The sequence below is a fragment of the Branchiostoma lanceolatum genome, chromosome 8, assembly GCF_035083965.1.
Source record: "Branchiostoma lanceolatum isolate klBraLanc5 chromosome 8, klBraLanc5.hap2, whole genome shotgun sequence".
In the NCBI taxonomy this organism is placed as follows: domain Eukaryota; kingdom Metazoa; phylum Chordata; class Leptocardii; order Amphioxiformes; family Branchiostomatidae; genus Branchiostoma; species Branchiostoma lanceolatum.
The window spans coordinates 14,014,901-14,032,642 of NC_089729.1; the positions used below are offsets into that span (position 1 = coordinate 14,014,901).

The 17,742-nt window shown below is 45.1% G+C and overlaps 3 protein-coding genes across 5 annotated transcripts in view; 1 reads left to right on the forward strand and 2 right to left on the reverse strand.

Moving 5' to 3' along the window:
• The window catches only part of LOC136440274 (tripeptidyl-peptidase 1-like), a 30,210-nt gene that overhangs the window by 7,666 nt on the left and 4,802 nt on the right, over window positions 1-17,742 (reverse strand). For 2 of the 3 annotated variants that reach the window (XM_066436207.1, XM_066436206.1), the window contains exons 2-5: window positions 6,442-6,599; window positions 4,554-4,693; window positions 2,518-2,668; window positions 1,686-1,807 (exon numbers count right to left, since the gene is read on the reverse strand). In XM_066436207.1, coding sequence (XP_066292304.1) covers window positions 1,686-1,807; window positions 2,518-2,668; window positions 4,554-4,693; window positions 6,442-6,542 — 514 coding nt within the window. In that variant the 5' untranslated portion in view covers window positions 6,543-6,599. Of the gene's footprint in view, window positions 1-1,685; window positions 1,808-2,517; window positions 2,669-4,553; window positions 4,694-6,441; window positions 6,600-15,752; window positions 15,868-17,742 lie in introns of those variants that run through there. The other variant, XM_066436205.1, reaches the window with a different exon arrangement.
• Window positions 11,606-12,331, forward strand: LOC136440664 (uncharacterized). Its single transcript, XM_066436760.1, has one exon. It carries the CDS (start codon window positions 11,606-11,608, stop codon window positions 12,329-12,331), a length of 726 nt encoding a protein of 241 aa, XP_066292857.1.
• On the reverse strand, window positions 14,018-14,944 carry LOC136440665 (mucin-7-like). Its single transcript, XM_066436761.1, has one exon. The coding sequence runs from the start codon at window positions 14,942-14,944 to the stop codon at window positions 14,018-14,020; it is 927 nt and encodes a 308-aa protein (XP_066292858.1).

Consider the following 17,742-nt stretch of genomic DNA (forward strand, 5'->3'; position numbering starts at 1 on the left):
CAGCGTTTTCCGCCTGTAACGCGGAGCGTGAAGGGCCCATGAACAGTATGAATACATTTCTTGTCCATGTATGTTCTTTACATGAATGTTTTCAAAATTCATTCATTAAAACCTCAGACCACTCTCTGGCAACCAGCAATGGACCGCCGTGAGTTCGAGCGCGTAAAAAAGCGTAACATGTTAGGGCAGCTCCCGTTATATATATATATATATATATACAATTATACATATAGGTATAAGATTACTAATATATAGACACTTAATTGTGAAAGAACAAGAGAATAGAACACCTGTTCTAGATTCTGCTCATAATTCCGTTTTAGATCGGGTAAGGGGAAAACCCTGTATACGTAGGTACCCGTACCCATATAGGTCCCCGTATAAGTATACCGGTATACCCCATTTGGGGCCCCAACAAGCCAGGAAACACGCTATGACGACCGCCATATGGGGCACCCAGAGCGGCGGTTTTTTTACGGTCTCCACATTGATATAAGACACAGACAGTTGACTATACTTGGTAAGAAAATAGCTGAACAATCATATTTTACGATCTTTTGATTTCTATGAAGGACGGAGTTTTGGAATATACGGAATTTGCGAAGTTCGTACGGAGCTCTGTCAAAACGTGCGAGCACCGATCTCGGAGAGGAAACGGCTCACGCTAAAGACAGAGACCGAGCACGGCATATTCAGACAAATCACGCCGAATGGCCATAATGTTTGTATCGCAATATTTGAAGTGGTTACTTTCCGTCTATTAAAGCGGCTAGTTCGCACATGTGTCATGGCGGACCTTCCGTGCATCGAGAACCGGGCGTTTCCTGTAGGTTTTACGCAGGTTTACTGGCAGCTCCAGCCAAACAGATCATGAGTATTGCATCTGAAGATAATGAAATGCGGAAAGGTTGATAGGTTGATAGTTTGAGTGTTTTTTTCTATTTCTTTTCAGAACAGGTTTAGTTGAAAGGTCTCCGAGATCGGTGCTTGCACGTTCTGACAGGCGCTCCTTACGAACTTCGCAAGTTCCGTATTTTCCAAAACTCCGTCCTTCATAGAAATCAAAAGATCGTACAATATGATTGTTCAGCTATTTTCTGACCGAGTATAGTCAACTGTTTGTGTCTTATATCACTATGTGGAGACTGTAAAAAACAGCCGTTCTGGGTGCCCCATATGGCGGCCATCATAGCGTGTTTCCTGGCTTGTTGGGGCCCTAAATGGGGTATACCGGTATACCTATACAGGTATACGGGTACGGGTACCTATACAGGGTTTTCCCCTTACCCTTTTAGATCCTATTCGTTACGATTTAAAACATTTTTACCTGTGCGCACCTGGCGGCAAGGTCATGTTTGTTTGTTCTCAATAAGGGGCTTTTCTAATAGAGCCCCCTTGGCCTCAGATAAGTGCTATTTTTCTTTGATTATATAGATATCTTATAATATAAGCTGAAGGTATAGAAAGCAGTACTTCTTGAATGAATAGAATGGATAAATATTAACGCATCCCACGATTGAAAATAAAGGATTTGAAAAGAGGAAAAGATTCCCAAGATGCACAAGAAACAATGAAAAGCCAACAAGAATAGTGTAAGACTGCTGCAATTCTGTTTGTGCTGAGGCTATTGATATAATTGGATTTCAATGTCATTAACGAGATTCCAATATGCTTTAAGCCCTTACCAAAGTCCAGATGGTCCTTGAGATGTCTGGGTACGAGGTACCTTACCTCAGACCTGATGACTCGTCTTTTCCCATCTGTGTACCTGTGAAACTTGATATCTCCCAGCAAGTTCTCTGCGGTCCTGTTAAACATATAAATTTCATAGTTAACAATCTCGTCAGGTTGTCTATTATCAAGTCTCAACAATGATGACCACATGCATGAATGACTAGGTGAGAACATAGTTAAATCTATGCTAGGTTTAAGCTAAATCCAATTGTTCTAATTTTGCTACGAATATAAAAAAACTGCAAACATTCCAGTAGTATTATTTTTAAAATTCTTAAGTAACCTTTAAAGTCAATCATGTTTTATATTATTTGAAAGTTAAGTTCTTTATTCACAATTTCCTTACCATGCGCGTGTACCTTGCCAGTATTTTGGTAACATCTCATCTAACTTCATTACTTCATTAAGGTTACAATTTTAATGTCTGTCATATTTGAGGAGGTGCGTTAATCTTTACCACAACAGGACATGAATACAATACATTGATTTTCTTGAAAGTCAGCATTTTTGGTGATACTGTAAGGAAAAGATCTAGTTGGGCTGGTTTTTGCGCAAACCATGAATGGAAGTAAAAATGCAAAATAATAACAGAAATGTGTTAAAAACTGATAAGAAATGTCAATCACATATTTGTTTGGTTGTATTATTTTTTTTTGCCATCTAGAATATTCAAAATATCAAAAATATCACATAAAGCTGCTTTTAATGTTTTGTATGAAGGGGCTCATTGTATTCAATTACTCAGGACTAATAAAATGACATGTGTTGTTTGATTTGGCAAACCTTGCAGGCATGGAGCACTCCAAAAAGTCTTCGGTGATGATTGTCGAGCAATCAGTGACCCCTGACCCTTCCAGCCATCGTTCCACTTCCGCCACAGTCTCGTTGGATGGTTTCACTATGTCAGCAATCTCATGAAGACTCAAATAGTGACCTGTTCATTAGAGTAGGATCAAAATTTGAGTAAGAAGCATCATGATCATAGCTGCTACTGCCTGGCTATTAACAAACAAACTTCTGTTAAACCGTCTTGTGCCAGCAGTAGATCCACTCTTAAGGAAAAACCAGAATGGCTTCAGAAGAGGTAGGTCTACCATATCACAAATCCTATCCAATCCGTAGAATCATAGAAGAAATGAGAAGATGCAATAGAGATCTAGAACTGCTCTTTGTCGACTTCCACAAGGCTTTCGACTCAATAGACATGTTTGAGATACTTCTATCTCCTGTATGGAGGGATTGCGGAAAAAGCTGGCCCTGTCTACCTGGCCTGTCTACCCTGGCTACCTCCCTTTTTCGGACCCCAAGGGTATGCATGGGGGTTAGGCCTTTAATGGAATTTCCTTGAGGAAAAACTGGGTCAATGCATGTCCAGATATATGTGTGTGAGCTGGATGGAAGATAATGCCTATTGGTGTTTTGTTGGGGCGGGTGTGTGGGTGAAGCTGGTAAAGCAATTCCACCAAGACTGGAAAAAAAGTTCCAGGTACATGTATACAATAAACTGCACCTGGAATATTAAACCCAATTGAAGTGGAAGGTAAGACAAGGAAGAAAAGAAAACTGGTAGGATGAGCCAGACAACAATAGGACTCTTGTTTGTCACAACAGCTAAATTCTAAACAGATGTCTGACACTCATTGGGGTTACTGTAGCTGATACTGACGAAATCTTTAGCAGCTGCTGTTCTGGCAAACCATCCTATCAGTTTTCGGTTTTCTTTGTTTATCCTATATCCTGTATCTGATACCCCTTCTATCTAGTTTAACAACAAGAAGTTTGTTTACAAATGATAGATTTTCTTCCAGTGTTGATGGAGTTGCTCATAACTGTCCCTATCCTCCAATAGTATGATCCAGCCCACCCACAGCTGGAATTGCCACTGACCCAGTTTTTCCTCAAGAAAATTCAATCAGATGCAAAACCCCCATGCATGCCCTTGGGGTCCAAAAAGGGTAGCTAGCCAGGGTAGACAGGCCAGGTAGACAGGGCCAGCTTTTTCCGCAAACCCCCTGTATGGAATACCTCAGCCCCATTGTTAATGCAAGAAACAAGTTCAAGATGAGGAATCCTTACTGTAACACTGACATTTACTTTTTTTTAATTTTTTTCATCTTAGACTAGTTCTTTGCTGCCTGATGAAACCGTGATTCTATTTTCAAAGATTCATGGGCAACATTATGAACAATTCTAATTTTAGATTTAAGGACCATTCAATGTAACTCGAAAGGTTGACACTGAGCCATTGGACCTGCTTCTTCAAGTTTGAATCAGGGGGATTCAGTCCTTTTGTGAAACAATTATTTTTCTTTCACAACAAAATTGACTCCTATGCTGGTAGTACATTTCCCTAAGAAGACAAAACAAGAACTTGAAGAGCTCACGCGGTAAAATATAGGGAGATTTTGTGAATTTCTTTTTGCCATAAGCCCTAGCCGTCGTATATATCTGACTGATCTTCCACTTCCCTCAGTTCTTTAATCAATCCCAAGTAATTGTCCCTCCCATAAGATTAGCAATTGAAATTCCCATACCACTTTCAGGAAGGGGGTGATGGCCTGCAAACTGCAGCACCCGAAAATGCTACTAGGGGGCCCAAAATCACCATGTTTCTTTGAGACCTCAATAACTACCAAAATTCATTTTAAAAAATCCATCCTAAGGATCTTGAGTTATAGGTGAGAACACACAAACTTAACCAAAAAATAGTACCCCCCGTTGATATGAGCTTCCAATCTGGAGGTAACAAGAACAAAACATCTTGCAGGGGTGTACTTGAACATGTAAGCAATAGAGGGTTGATAATTGATGGAATTTACCATACTCCTCATGAGTTGGGTCGGACACTTTCCAGAACAGGTCTTCCAACACGTCCACATTCTGCTGCTTCAGGGCAAAGGTCAGTTTCAGGTCCTCGTCGGGTGCAACACGCTCAATACGTGTCCAGCCCTCAGGTATACTGGGGGCAGAAAAAATAGGAGATAAATCTGGGTTGTTGGAATCAGACATGACGGTAACACGTCGGACTTCTTGCCCTTTTCTTAGTTTCTGCACAACCATACGCAGATTGAAACAATCGGACAGCTTTTTCCACCCCAAAATCAGACCAGACAGCTATTTCCGCCAATCGGACTGGACGGCTAATTCCAACAACCCTTCCCATCTTTACTTCAGTTTGAGTAAATTGCCCCCCCAAAATTGTACTCTGAACCTATGTCTTGTTGTCTGAAGCAAGGGATGCACAGTATTTATGCTTTCATGCCTCCCCATAACAATCTAGACACATTTATAATGATTTTAAAAGATGAGTACAGTCAAAACTGCCCAAGAGAGGTCACCTCACAGAGGACCGATAAAATCTCAGGTCTATGTGGCTTGCAGATGATTACTTAAACAAATTGGTTCTTTAAAGGTGTGTGTCCAAGAGAAAGATTATCTCAAGGGTTTAAATCCAAAGTGGTCACATTGGCTCAAGGTGTCCTCATGTATAGGTGCATCTGTGCAGCTTTGACTGATGCAACCTCTGTTGATAATCTTGACAATTAAGTTCTTGTCAAAATTATTTGTATGATACACACAATCATCTATTTCTCAAATAAGTTTATGAACAAAACCAAATCATATTTACTATTATATTTAATGTTCAGCTGCAATGGCCCTATCTTACATTATTACTTAGGAATCAAAGTGTCTTAGTGGAAAAGGGATTGAAAAACCAACAGACTCTTTATTATACATTTTTGTGAAGCATCGGTACTATACTGAGTCCGTTACTAAATATGCATGCAACCAGTTAGTGGCCCCGCAAAAAAATACAGACAGTACTTCTGGAGTGTTCGCACTGGGGGTTTACAGAAACTAGATCTATCTGGACTAGTGCTGCGTACCCGCCGCGGTACTGTGTACCGGTACTGTACCATAAAAACTGATTAGGTACAGGTCCAAAATACCGGATCATGAAGTACCAGTGCTGTACCGATATAAATTTACACCAAATATGTGCTTATTTTGTGACTGATATCCTGACCCCATGGGCACTTACAACACCAAACATGACCAAAGTGACACCTTCAAACAGCGTAACTAATATGCAACAGATCATTCAGGCAGGCCGGGAGTTTTGATAGCAAGGCCAAGGGAGTTTGGCGGTAGAAAAATTTACACCAAATATGTGCTTATTTTGTGACTGATCTCCTGACCCCATGGGCACTTACAACACCAAACATGACCAAAGTGACACCTTGAAACAGCGTAACTAATATGCAACAGATCATTCAGGCAGGCCAGGAGTTTTGATAGCAAGGCCAAGGGAGTTTGGCGGTAGAAAACCTAGTTATTTTCTTTGAATAAAGATACTGACATTATTGAAGAAGTTCATAAGAACACTATCATCATGTTAATTGTTCAGATTGTTCAGGTACAGGTACAGGTCCGGACCTGTACCTAAACCTCTGTACCGGTACCTGTATCTGTACCTGATGTTACGTTTAGGTACGCAGCACTAATCTGGACTGTCTATCCTGGGCTGTCTACCCTTTTGGGCCCAAGAGCATGCATGGGGGTTTGGCATCTAATGGAGACAGTCCAGGGTAGACAGGCCAGGTAGACAACCCAGCGTTTTCCGTAAACCCTTCGCACTGGCCAGCCAATCAGACCTATGCGTCTGCTAAGAGATTACCGTGCACATATATGTACGTGTAGACTCACCTTGTACTCTGGCCCGGCTCCAAGTGAACGTACTCAAACGACCGCGAAAGCACGGCAGAAAACCCTGCAAACAGGACGCACAATCCCACTGCTACACGCATGGTTGGACCCTCGTGTTCAATCGATCGTCAACTGGTAAGAGGTTCCAGATCAGGAAACTAGCACAGAAATGATAATATGATACAATTGTTAGTTGATTCACTTCCGAGAACAATACTTCAGATCTAGTATTAAATTAAAAATTATGCATGTAAAGTATTATGTGTGTGGCCAAACTATGTAAGAAAGATGCTTAAAGTCTCTTTTTGCTTTGAATTATTCCGTCTACAAATACATATATCTTACAACAGCATTTTGCTTTATGTAAATGCACACCACATCTAACAAACCAACGAATGTCCAAACATAGTCCAACAGACTACAATACCTCCGTTTTAACGGAGGTAATAACTGATATGATTGTGTTACTACGGTAATCATAATAGCTATAGCCATACTACCATTAAGTCAGGCTGTATACTATATACAACAGTGTTACCTAGTTACATATTCATAAGGATAAAATTATTATTTAAAAAAACGCAGTTTAAAGAAATCTCCCAGCTTTTAGTTGCGAGGTTTTCAAACTACAGAACAAACAAAAACGCCGGCTTTGTCACTAAAGAAAACTAGCTATACAACGTGAGTGTACCCGGCAAAAATGTAAACACATTTTATTTTATTTCTGAGGCTATTTACTATACGTTACCAAAAGGTCATTACAGTAAAACATTCCTCAAGAAAGAGTCAAAACGCTGCATATCCTACAAGCTGCTAGGGGGCCCAAACCTACACCACTTTTTTGCTACCTAAAAATCAAGACCATAGCACGTCCGGGTCAAAAGATACAAAAACTGAAGTTCTGCTGCAGGACCAAGGTCACATACCAGGGGGCCCAAAATCGACCTTGAATTTTGGCTTCCTAACACCTACCCACATGTCAAATATCATTGTAATCCATTAAGACGTTCTTGAGTTATGCTGACTACAGTAGTCCAGAAACACAGACAGACACACAGGCAGGCAGACAGACAGACAGATACACCCAAAACTATATCTCCATGAACATCTCAATTTTTTATGGGGATAAATATGGACTCTGCAGTTTTACGATGGAGCTGTCAGGTTTTGATTGCACAAGAACAGTCTAGGAGAAGCCGGACTGTACACGGGAGTAAATGCTGGATTTTCGTCTATTAGGATACAATCATGGTCGTCAGCCGCAGTGGGCGTTGCTACGTCAGCTAAATATTGCGCAACGACGGGATGGGTCGTCTTTCAAATTGTGGCAAGGGAAAGAATGTGGGGCGTTCTGTCATGACCATAAGACAACGTCTATATAGTTGGTAATTAATTGCCTTGTAGGGAAGCAACTTGTCCCCTATTGAAAGGGAAAGAAGTATGTATTACTAAGTATATCAACTAAAACTCGTCACAAATGATTCCCAATTAGAGAAATATATGACACGAAAACCACAGTCCTGAAAATAACTGCGTACTCAAACCAATCATTCCCACGATACCTCAGAATACATCTGTTGATCAACAAGACAGGAAATCTACCGCCGTTTGCTTTTGTCGAAAAGGCGAGGCCAACTAATAATAATGCCGAAAACGGAGAAAAATAAGATTATCCCAAGACATCAAGGGATAAAAGATTACATTTATAGCCGTCCTCGATCATTCGTGTCTCTACGCTACATTACAGAGATCGAGCAATCCCCTTGCTTTCAACCATGCAGAAACAACGTCCCTCATACTCAGCTAGAGAAGACATAAAGTACCAAACTTATCATGGAAATCCGTCGTTCCTTTGTTCAGTTATTCTCCTTAGAGGATTTTCAAAATGACGCCCCTGCAGTTCTATAGCAAGCTGCTATGGGGCCCAAACCTAGTCTCCAAGCAGACCTAAGGGTTGCAAAGACCGTATCCAACTGGCAAAAGGAGTTTTTATAGCAACTTGGGTTGCTATAAAACTCCTTCGGCCAGTTGGATACGGTCTTTGCAACTCGTAGGTCTGCTTGGAGACTAGCCCAAACCTACACCACTTCTTTATTACATTACAAGCTATCTCCCACCAAAAACTCAGGTCCAGGTCAAAAGATACAAAAACGGAAGTTCCGCTGCAGTACCAAGGTCACATACCAGGGGGCCAAAAATCGACCTTGATGTTTGGCTTCACAACACCCGCCCACGTACCCAATATCATCGTAATACATTCAGAGGTTCTTGAGTTATGCTGACTACAGTATAGTAGTCCGGAAACACAGACAGACACACACAGACACACACAAAACTATATCTCCATTTTTCATGGAGATAACAAACAGGTAAACTGACCTATCCTTTTTCACCATGTCAATATATCTGCTAAACTATATATCTTAAACACCAAATATTGCTCACCGTACAAAATAGTACGTATGTCATAGTCAAACCTGTACATTTCAAAATTGCATTCTAACTCATCAGCACATCCAAGTACAGCAAGATAATTGAACTAAAGTAGAAACGTGGACCAAATGGCAATAAAACAACAACTGAGCGAAGCAAAATTAAGTAAGCTCTATAGAGTCAGAACCTGAGAACAACTCCAGCAACAAATAAAAGGCGGACGACGTCGACGCGATGTTAAGTCCTTACATACCTGAGAGAATTTTTGTTGCTGTTGAAAATTCCGATTTTTAGTTTCAAAATGAAAGATTGCGAAGCCGCATTGCAGTAGCACGTGCTGTATTGGCTACTTGAAAAAGCAATTATATACTTCATCTCAATTGAGGATGCTTGCTTTACCTTGTGGACATCTTTAACAATCCATTCTCACCCATGTGATACTTACCCTTGTCATCATCAGAGACATTCTATCAAATTAGGCCCAATTTACATTACATGGGTCACACCAGCAGTAACAATGACAATTATGGCTTAAGCCTGGGTGCAATCCTATTACTACCGTGGCTTTTACGATCTAGGTCGGGGAACATACGCTACAAGACGGGGTACATACGCTACAAGACGGGGTACATACGCTACAATTTGGGGTAAAAGTTTGGGTACGGACCTTTCAAAGTACTTTGGCTCCGTTTAAAAGGACCATTCAAACACTACAGGTCGGGGTAGATACGCTACAAGTTGAGGTGCATACGCCACATGTCGGGGGTAAAGGTTGGGGTGCTTGGCTGCATTGGAAATGCTACAGGTCGGGGTACATACGCTACAAGTCAGGGTACATACGCTACAGGTCGGGGTACATACGCTACAAGTCAGGGTACATACGCTACAGGTCGGGGGTACATACGCTACAAGTCAGGGTACATACGCTACAGGTCGAAGGTACATACGCTACAAGTCAGGGTACATACACTATAATTCGGGGTTAATGTTTGGGTACGGACTACGGACCTTTCAGACTACTTTGGCTCCTTTGGAAAAGACCATTTAAACGGTACAGGTCGGGGGTACATACGCTACAAGCCGGGGAACATACGCTACAGGTCGGGGTACATACGTATACGCTACAGGTTGCGGGGTACATACGCTACAGGTCGGGGTACATACGCTACAGGTTGGGGTACGTACAAACGCTACAAGCCGGGGAACATACGCCGGGGTACATACGCTACAAGTCGGGGTACATTCTCCGTTAACGTGCACAATTATATTGCTGTCGCACAAGAATATCCATACGTAGTTAATTGTCAAATCGCACATTGTCTTCGACTTTGGTAGTTTAATGTCACCAGTAGATATAAGATATACTAATGGTAACCTTTTTACCGCCATGGCAGGCTATTTTTAGGTCGTAAAGGGCATTATTGTGGTTTGTAACCGTCAAAAAAGACCTGTCGCAGCTATAACTCCGTATAACCATGAATGAGAAAATAAAGCGGCTTCATTCCTCCAATACCTACCAAGTGCCCTATCGTTTGAAAGTAAAGTTTGAAAATTCTGGTAAAGAGATTGATTTTTGGACCTGTGTCACTGGCCTATAATGCTTAAGTATGGGCGGCGAAACTGTCAACTTTGGTCAGCTATATCGCCGTAACCATGAATGAGAAAATAATGCGGCTTCACTCCTCCAATCCCTACCAAGTGCCCTATCGTTTGAAAGTAAAGTTTGAAAATTCTGGTAAAGAGATTGATTTTTGGACCTGTGCCATTGGCCTATCATGCTTAAGTATGGGCGGCAAAACTGTCAACTTTGGTCAGCTATAACTCCGTAACCATGAATGAGAAAATAAAGCGGCTTCATTCCTCCAATACCTATCAAGTGCCCTATCGCTTATGTTATCATTTCCGTGTCAAAATTACGTACGTAAAAACCGTCAGTGACGGGCGGTGGTGTTAACACCCCTGTTCTTTTATAAGAACGTGGCTACAAGTATTCGCGAGGACTAATGGGCAGGATATCTGCTCGCACACATCGATCGTACTCGGGGATTCCTTCTCATGAACTTTCCAAGCCCCTTTGTGTCGGTTTTTCAGACACTGTGACAGACTACCACACAACATGGCGGTCTTACATCTTCCTGTTGTAAACCATCAGAGTCACAGAGGGTAGTAAGAGACAGTCAGGAATTCGAAGCCCGGCAGTCACTCAGAAAACAGATCTTTCACCAAATAGCGATCTGCTTAAAGCTCTCTTCATCTGCTTTAGAGTCCCAGCATCTGCTTGAATCGCAAATATCTGCTTAGAGCCCAGACATCTGCTTGGAGCCCAGACATCTACTTGGAGCCACTAACATGTGCTTTTCAAGATCATAGATGTGTCTTTCTAGCCTGAGTGTCAGCTTTTTTAGCTTTCGTCTGGGCCGGAAGGTGGGCCTGCCCACGGACCGTGGCCAAATGTAAATGATTGGTACATGTAATTGTTCTGTAGAAATTAAAGGAAAACGGGCCCATATGAGGTGATTGGTAATTGCTCTGTAGATTAAAGGGTAGATATGAGATATAATGTGACCAAAGGATGTCTACAGAGCACTTGATACACCTTCTCCAAGTAGTTGTGGGGTCAAATCCCACACACCTCATAATCGCAGGAGACTTTAACTACCCTGAAATTGACTGGAAACAAGTCACTTCATGTGCAAACGAGACTCGCCCTTCCCATCAATTTATACGTTGTATGCACGAAAATCTTCTGTACCAGCATGTCTTCAAGCCGACTAGGTACAGGGTAGGAGAGTCACCGAACATTCTGGATTTAGTTTTAACCAATGAAGATGGGATGGTGGAGAAAATTGAGTACCTTCCAGGCATCGGACTAAGTGACCATATAAGGATACAATTTGAAACCAAGCTATACACTGACAGAAGGGACAGTCTAAAGCCAAGACTCAACCTATACCGCGGCGACTATGCCAATATGGTTGCGGACTTATCCGGTACTGACTGGGACTCCAGGCTTGAGAACAGGTCCTTCGACGAGGCGTATAGTGTTTTTAAGGACATCCTACAGGCCAGCATTGACTTACACATTCCCAACACGAGAAAGAAGGCGTGCAAGAAGAACTTGTACACCACATCAGAAGTCAAGAGACTAAGCAAGAAGAAGCGGGCCAGTTGGGACCGTTACACTGCCTCTAGAGACGTGGTGGACTACGCCCGCTACGCTGCTATACGTAACGACATTAGAAGGCTCACCAGGAGACTCCGATACGAGTTTGAATCCAACCTTGTCCAGGACATAAAACAGAATCCAAAGTCATTTTGGAAGTATGTCAACTCCCGTCTGAAAACAAGAACTACTATCGGAGACCTGAAGAGGACAGACGGCACCATGACAAGTAGCAATAAGGAGAAAGCTTCTGCAGTGTGTTTACGAAAGAAGATACCGACCACATGCCAGTGATGGAAGCCAAATACTATCTGCCTCCCTTGAAGGACGTCCTAGTTACCCCTGAACTCATGTTGAAAAAAAATGAGAAACCTTAAGAAGGGGAAGTCCCCCGGACCCGATGGGTGGCACCCCAAGATCCTGGCTGAGGTCGCAGAAGGAGTCGCCAAACCACTCGCCATCATCCTCCGTAAGTCTTTAGATGAAGGCCGCCTGGCAGATGAATGGAAGCTCGCCCATATAACTGCTGTACATAAGAAGGGACCGAAGACTGAACCCGGAAACTACCGCCCGATTAGTCTCACATCCATCATTGTGAAGCTCTTCGAATCTGTTATCCGGGACGTGATCGTAGACCACATGATGCTGAATGAACTGTTCTGCGACCAGCAACATGGCTTTGTGCCTGGCAGATCTTGTACAACACAACTGATAGCCACCATAGACCAGTGGACTCGAGCGGTAGAAGATGGTGAACCCTTGGACGCCATATACCTTGACTTCAGAAAGGCGAATTGTTCTCACTCGAAGAGACGGAGTCTGAATTGGCACTTGACATCATTTTAATCAGTTCGCGAGTGATGGTACAGTTCTTATGCATCACAGATGTCAACGGCCTAGTACTGCAACTAGGCGGGTAACTGAAGTTACACAGGTCACGGGATACCTGTTGAGTAACCACTTAGGATGGAGTTAGCGTGCCTCTTAATATAACAGACTATAACGAGACTAGATTCTATAATACAAATCAGTCATTAACTAAGAGAGGTAACTGGCTCTGCCAGTGTAAAATCTGAACTGGGAGAACATTAAACGCAGTAACTAGCCAAAGCATGAAGTTAAAAGCTGATACGAGGTAAAATCGTGCGGTAGCACTGGGACGAGTGCACATATTCTGTCCCAAATCACAAACAGTCAACTTCACGTACAGTGTGGGCTCATTCTTCTCTCTGATGAGCGACTGGTATCAACAAACACAGTATTTAACAGGTGGCATATACAATATATACAGAAAAAGGTGCAGGTGAGTGTGACTCAGGCTCTGCCCGGATCTGCCTCGCGTCTAAAATGGGAGCTTCAGTGTTCGCACTGACTATATACATGGCTGCAAGACTCAGTCTTGTGTACATAGCCCATAGGGGTTGTCGCTGTCACTGTTTAAGCTCGGAACGATGGTGCAAACTTAAGTGAACTAAACTACTCACTACCACATGTGCGTAACTTACAATGTGTCGGAGACGGTAGAACAAGAGTGCTTAACTGACAAACTATACACAATGCTTGATACTTAAAGTTTGCATGACATGAGTCTGATGTGGGGACGGCGGTGGCGTGTCAAGCTCTGAGTCCCAGATTCAGTTAATCTCCGAGCTCACGTGTGTTCTCGCGCAATCTCGTGTGACATGCGCCATTCTCGCGAGAACAATTCCGTCATATGCTGCCTACTGTCATCATGTGTGCCTAATTGTTCTCACTCGAAGAGACGGAGTCTGAATTGGCACTTGACATCATTTTAATCAGTTCGCGAGTGATGGTACAGTTCTTATGCATCACAGATGTCAACGGCCAGACCGAAGGCGCCAAGAAGACTCCGATGAGAGGTAAGTTTGTCTGTTGTCGTGCAGGGGTCGCCTAAATATTGTTTGGTCGCGGTACCGTTGTTGACCGCGGACCCTGGGGGAAAACTGAGATCCACAACTCCTAGCCGATACCTTCGGCGCGTTTCTGGGCGGTCTGGAGTGGGGATGTGATGAAGTCGCTTCCGAACGGCGGTAACTGGAAGGGCCCCTGTGTGGCTCCATGCCCGGTCTCCTTGTCGATGTAGCGATCTACGGCCTTGCTGTAGGTTTTTGGCGTTGTTGTGGTTGCATCTGAGGCATGGATGACTTCATGTAATGAACATGCTGCATACTGCTCTGCCGACGAGGGTGGTGGGACTAGCTGTCTGAGCTGGGCGCTGGTGGTTGAAACTACAGGAAAGGGACTCGCCATCTGTGTGGCTGCGGGCTTCAGGGTAGGGAGCTGCTGGAACGTGCTTGCCGCCTGGATGGATGAGGGCTTGAAGGCACGGTCGTCGGGGCGGGGAGTCACTGACGTGGGTGCTGTGGTTGAGACTGCGGGGAGGGAACTCGCAATCTGTGTGGCTGCGGGCTTCAGGGTAGGGAGCTGCTGGAACGTGCTAGCCGTCTGGACGGATGAGGGCTTGAAGGCACAGTCTTCGGGGCGGAGAGTCACTGACATGGGTGCTGTGGTTGAGACTGCGGGGAGGGAACTCGTCATCTGTGTGGCTGCGGACTTCAGGGTGGGGAGCTGCTGGAACGCGCTAGCCGTCTGGACGGATGAGGGCTTGAAGGCACAGTCTTCGGGGCGGGGAGTCACTGACGTGGGTGCTGTGGTTGCAACTGCGGGAGAGGGACTCGCAATCTGTGTGGCTGCGGACTTGACGGGACGGTCTTCGGGGCGAGGATTCACTGACGTGGGTGCTGGGAGCGTCAGTGCGAGTGGTCCTGGGCTGGTACTCGCCATCTCGGTGCGTGAGGGCTTGAAGGGACGGTCTTCAAGGCGGGGGTTCCCTGACGTGGGTGCTGGGGGTGTCAGTGCGAGGGGTCTTGGGTTGGTACTCGCCATCTTGGTGCATGAGGGCTTTGGGGCAGGGCGTGGGCGTACGGCGCTGACCTTTGGTGTAGGGAGGGGCGGAAATGGGGGGTTGGTGACGTGGCTGGAAGTTGTGAGTCCAATCAGTGTTTTTTCCAGATTGGGCAGTTCTATGTTGTGAACAGGGCCTAGTCAGAAATTGTCCCGCGCCGCTGCGTAGTTGCCTTGACCATCCCGGTCCTTGTTGTGTGGGCAGTAACTTGCCGGGTGCCCGGCATCCTCTCCCGGTCTATGTCTGGAGCAGAACTTGCATGCATGGACGTGCAACACGCCTGAGGCAGCTATATGGTCCGTGGCGAAGGAGCATGTGTTGCCTTTGTATTTGTAACAATACGTGGTTCTTGGCCCGGCAGCTCTATCCATGTAGGCTGTTTGGCCATGACTGGCTTGCACACTGCTTGCACTACCAAAGTCAGCTGAGGGATTCCGTAGATTCTTTGAGTTTATGCACTTCTGCTGTGGTGGTCTCGGAGTCAATGGTGACGAGTCCGTGTTCGACATGGATCCACAAAATCTTGTAAAAGTTTCTGATACCGATGAAAGAATATGTGGGGATGTCGAGCATCAGACCCCTCAGTATATGGCCCCGGTTCCGGCTCTCCTTGGGATTTGTGTTCGGGCTCAAGATAATGGCCATTTCGCCTGCAACTAATTGATCCCATGTTAGGGAGTCATGGGTGACTGGTTTGGAGGCCGAAAATACGAACTCATGAGGCCAATTGACTTCCCTAACCACTCTATCGTATGCCTTCCTTGATAAGCCACTGGAAAGTTTTTTTACCTGAGAACAGTGGATCGCCGTCCGGGGAGGACTGAAGGTTTTCGGGGGGAGGGCGTTTCTCAGATCCGAGTGCACCGTCGGAGGCCTGCTGCCCGGTTGAAAGTCTTGGGGCAAGTGGTGGCGGGTTGCTGTGCAAGGCATGGAAGGCCCGCACCTCCCGCAGGGTGGGCACGCTGTTGTGAGACGGCGCGAAGTGCCTCTGCACGCCGACGGGAACACTCGACTGCTGGCGGCGGCCATCTTGTTGGGAGCTGGGCGCCGCTAAGCCCCCTGGGAAGATGGCCCTGTGATCCGTGACGTCGTCTTCTCGTGGCCGCGGAGAAATGGGGAGGGGGGTCTTCGCCGTCTCAAGTTCTGCCTCCTGAATGCCCAAGTCGGTTTTCATCTGTTCCATCTGCTTGCTCACGTCTAAGAGTTCGTTGTGCAGCTGCTCCGTCAACCTGGCGGCCGGCGTGGAGTGCCATCCGTGCTCGTCAGGCTCTTCGGTGGGGGAAAGTGCGAACCGCGCCGGGGGCCTCGTTTTCCGTTTACCTGCTCCGTACATACTTGAAAGGTGGAGGAACGGCGGTTGTAAAGGTTGCTGGTCTCGGGGAGAGAGGTCTGGGCGAGAGTCAGAGGAGTAGTACGGGCGTCGGTGGGAAAAACTGGCGCGCAAAAGGGGGAAATATCGGACGGAAATCGGTGCAGTCCGACTCGAACCAGATCGTGTCAAGCTCTGAGTCCCAGATTCAGTTAAGGTTGCAGACCACAGTATTTCTCCTATAGGGATTTATATAGTTAAGGATCCCAAGGTGAGATGCTTCGACGCTTGAAAATTTATAGAAAGGTGCAGAATTAGGGTACCAGATTTTTATATGCTTGACTTCAAGGTTCAATCTACAAAATATCTGCAAAATAAGGTTGAATTTGCCGGCTCGTTCTCTTTTAAAAGCCACTTTGATATGCCGCCCGGCGGAGGTCACCGTACTGCAGGCGACTTACAGTAGTCGGGCGGTAACAATATCCAGGCGCGAATCCAACCCGACCGAACAAACATCGTAATCAAACTCGTACTGTCTCAAAACTGACGTATTCCTCTACCATTCACCACAGTTTCAGCCTCGCTAACGTGCACAGAAGAAAAACTATGGCCTTTTCAAGTAATGTGACGCACTACTTCATACCCGAACTACTATTGCCCATTTAATACTGTGTTCTGCGACCTTAATCTCCGAGCTCACGTGTGTTCTCGCGCAATCTCGTGTGACATGCGCCATTCTCGCGAGAACAATTCCGTCATATGCTGCCTACTGTCATCATGTGTGCCTTTTGACTCAGTGCCTCACGCACGTCTGTTGTACAAACTGAGCCAGTATGGAATCAGGGGCAAGTTACACGGCTGGATCCAGGCTTTCCTAACGGACAGGAAACAGCGAGTGTGTGTTGACGGCGAAATGTCTGACTGTTCCGCTGTGACAAGTGGAATTCCCCAGGGATCCGTCCTTGGACCGATTCTTTTTGTTGTTTTCATTAATGACATGCCTGAATGTATCAGTAGCACCTGTAATCTCTTCGCCGATGACGCTAAGGTGTTTCGCCGAGTGAACTCTCCACAGGAGACAGCTGTCTTGCAAGGGGACATAAACAACCTGGCAGGCTGGTCTAACGACTGGCAGCTCAGCTTCAACATTGAGAAGTGTAAACGAATGCACATTGGGTATGGAAACAAGAGTACGAGATGCAAGGTCACATTTTAGATGAGACCAGTGAGGAGCGTGACCTTGGTGTAACCGTCGATCATAAACTCAAATTCCACGCCCATTGTACCGCCACTGCTGGCAAAGCTTTTCGAACCCTTGGTCTCATCAGGAAAAGCTTCCAACGGCTTGATGAGAAAACTGTGCCCATATTGTACAAAACCATGGTTCGTCCAATAATCGAATACGGAAACGTCATATGGGGCCCACACTACAAAGGTGACCAGCAACTGCTCGAGAGAGTACAGCACAAG

Excerpts from the sequence above, each read along its gene's own strand:
- LOC136440664 (XM_066436760.1), top strand. The coding sequence starts at position 11,606 with ATGCACGAAAATCTTCTGTACCAGCATGTCTTCAAGCCGACTAGGTAC.
- LOC136440665 (XM_066436761.1), bottom strand. The coding sequence starts at position 14,944 with ATGGCGAGTACCAACCCAAGACCCCTCGCACTGACACCCCCAGCACCC.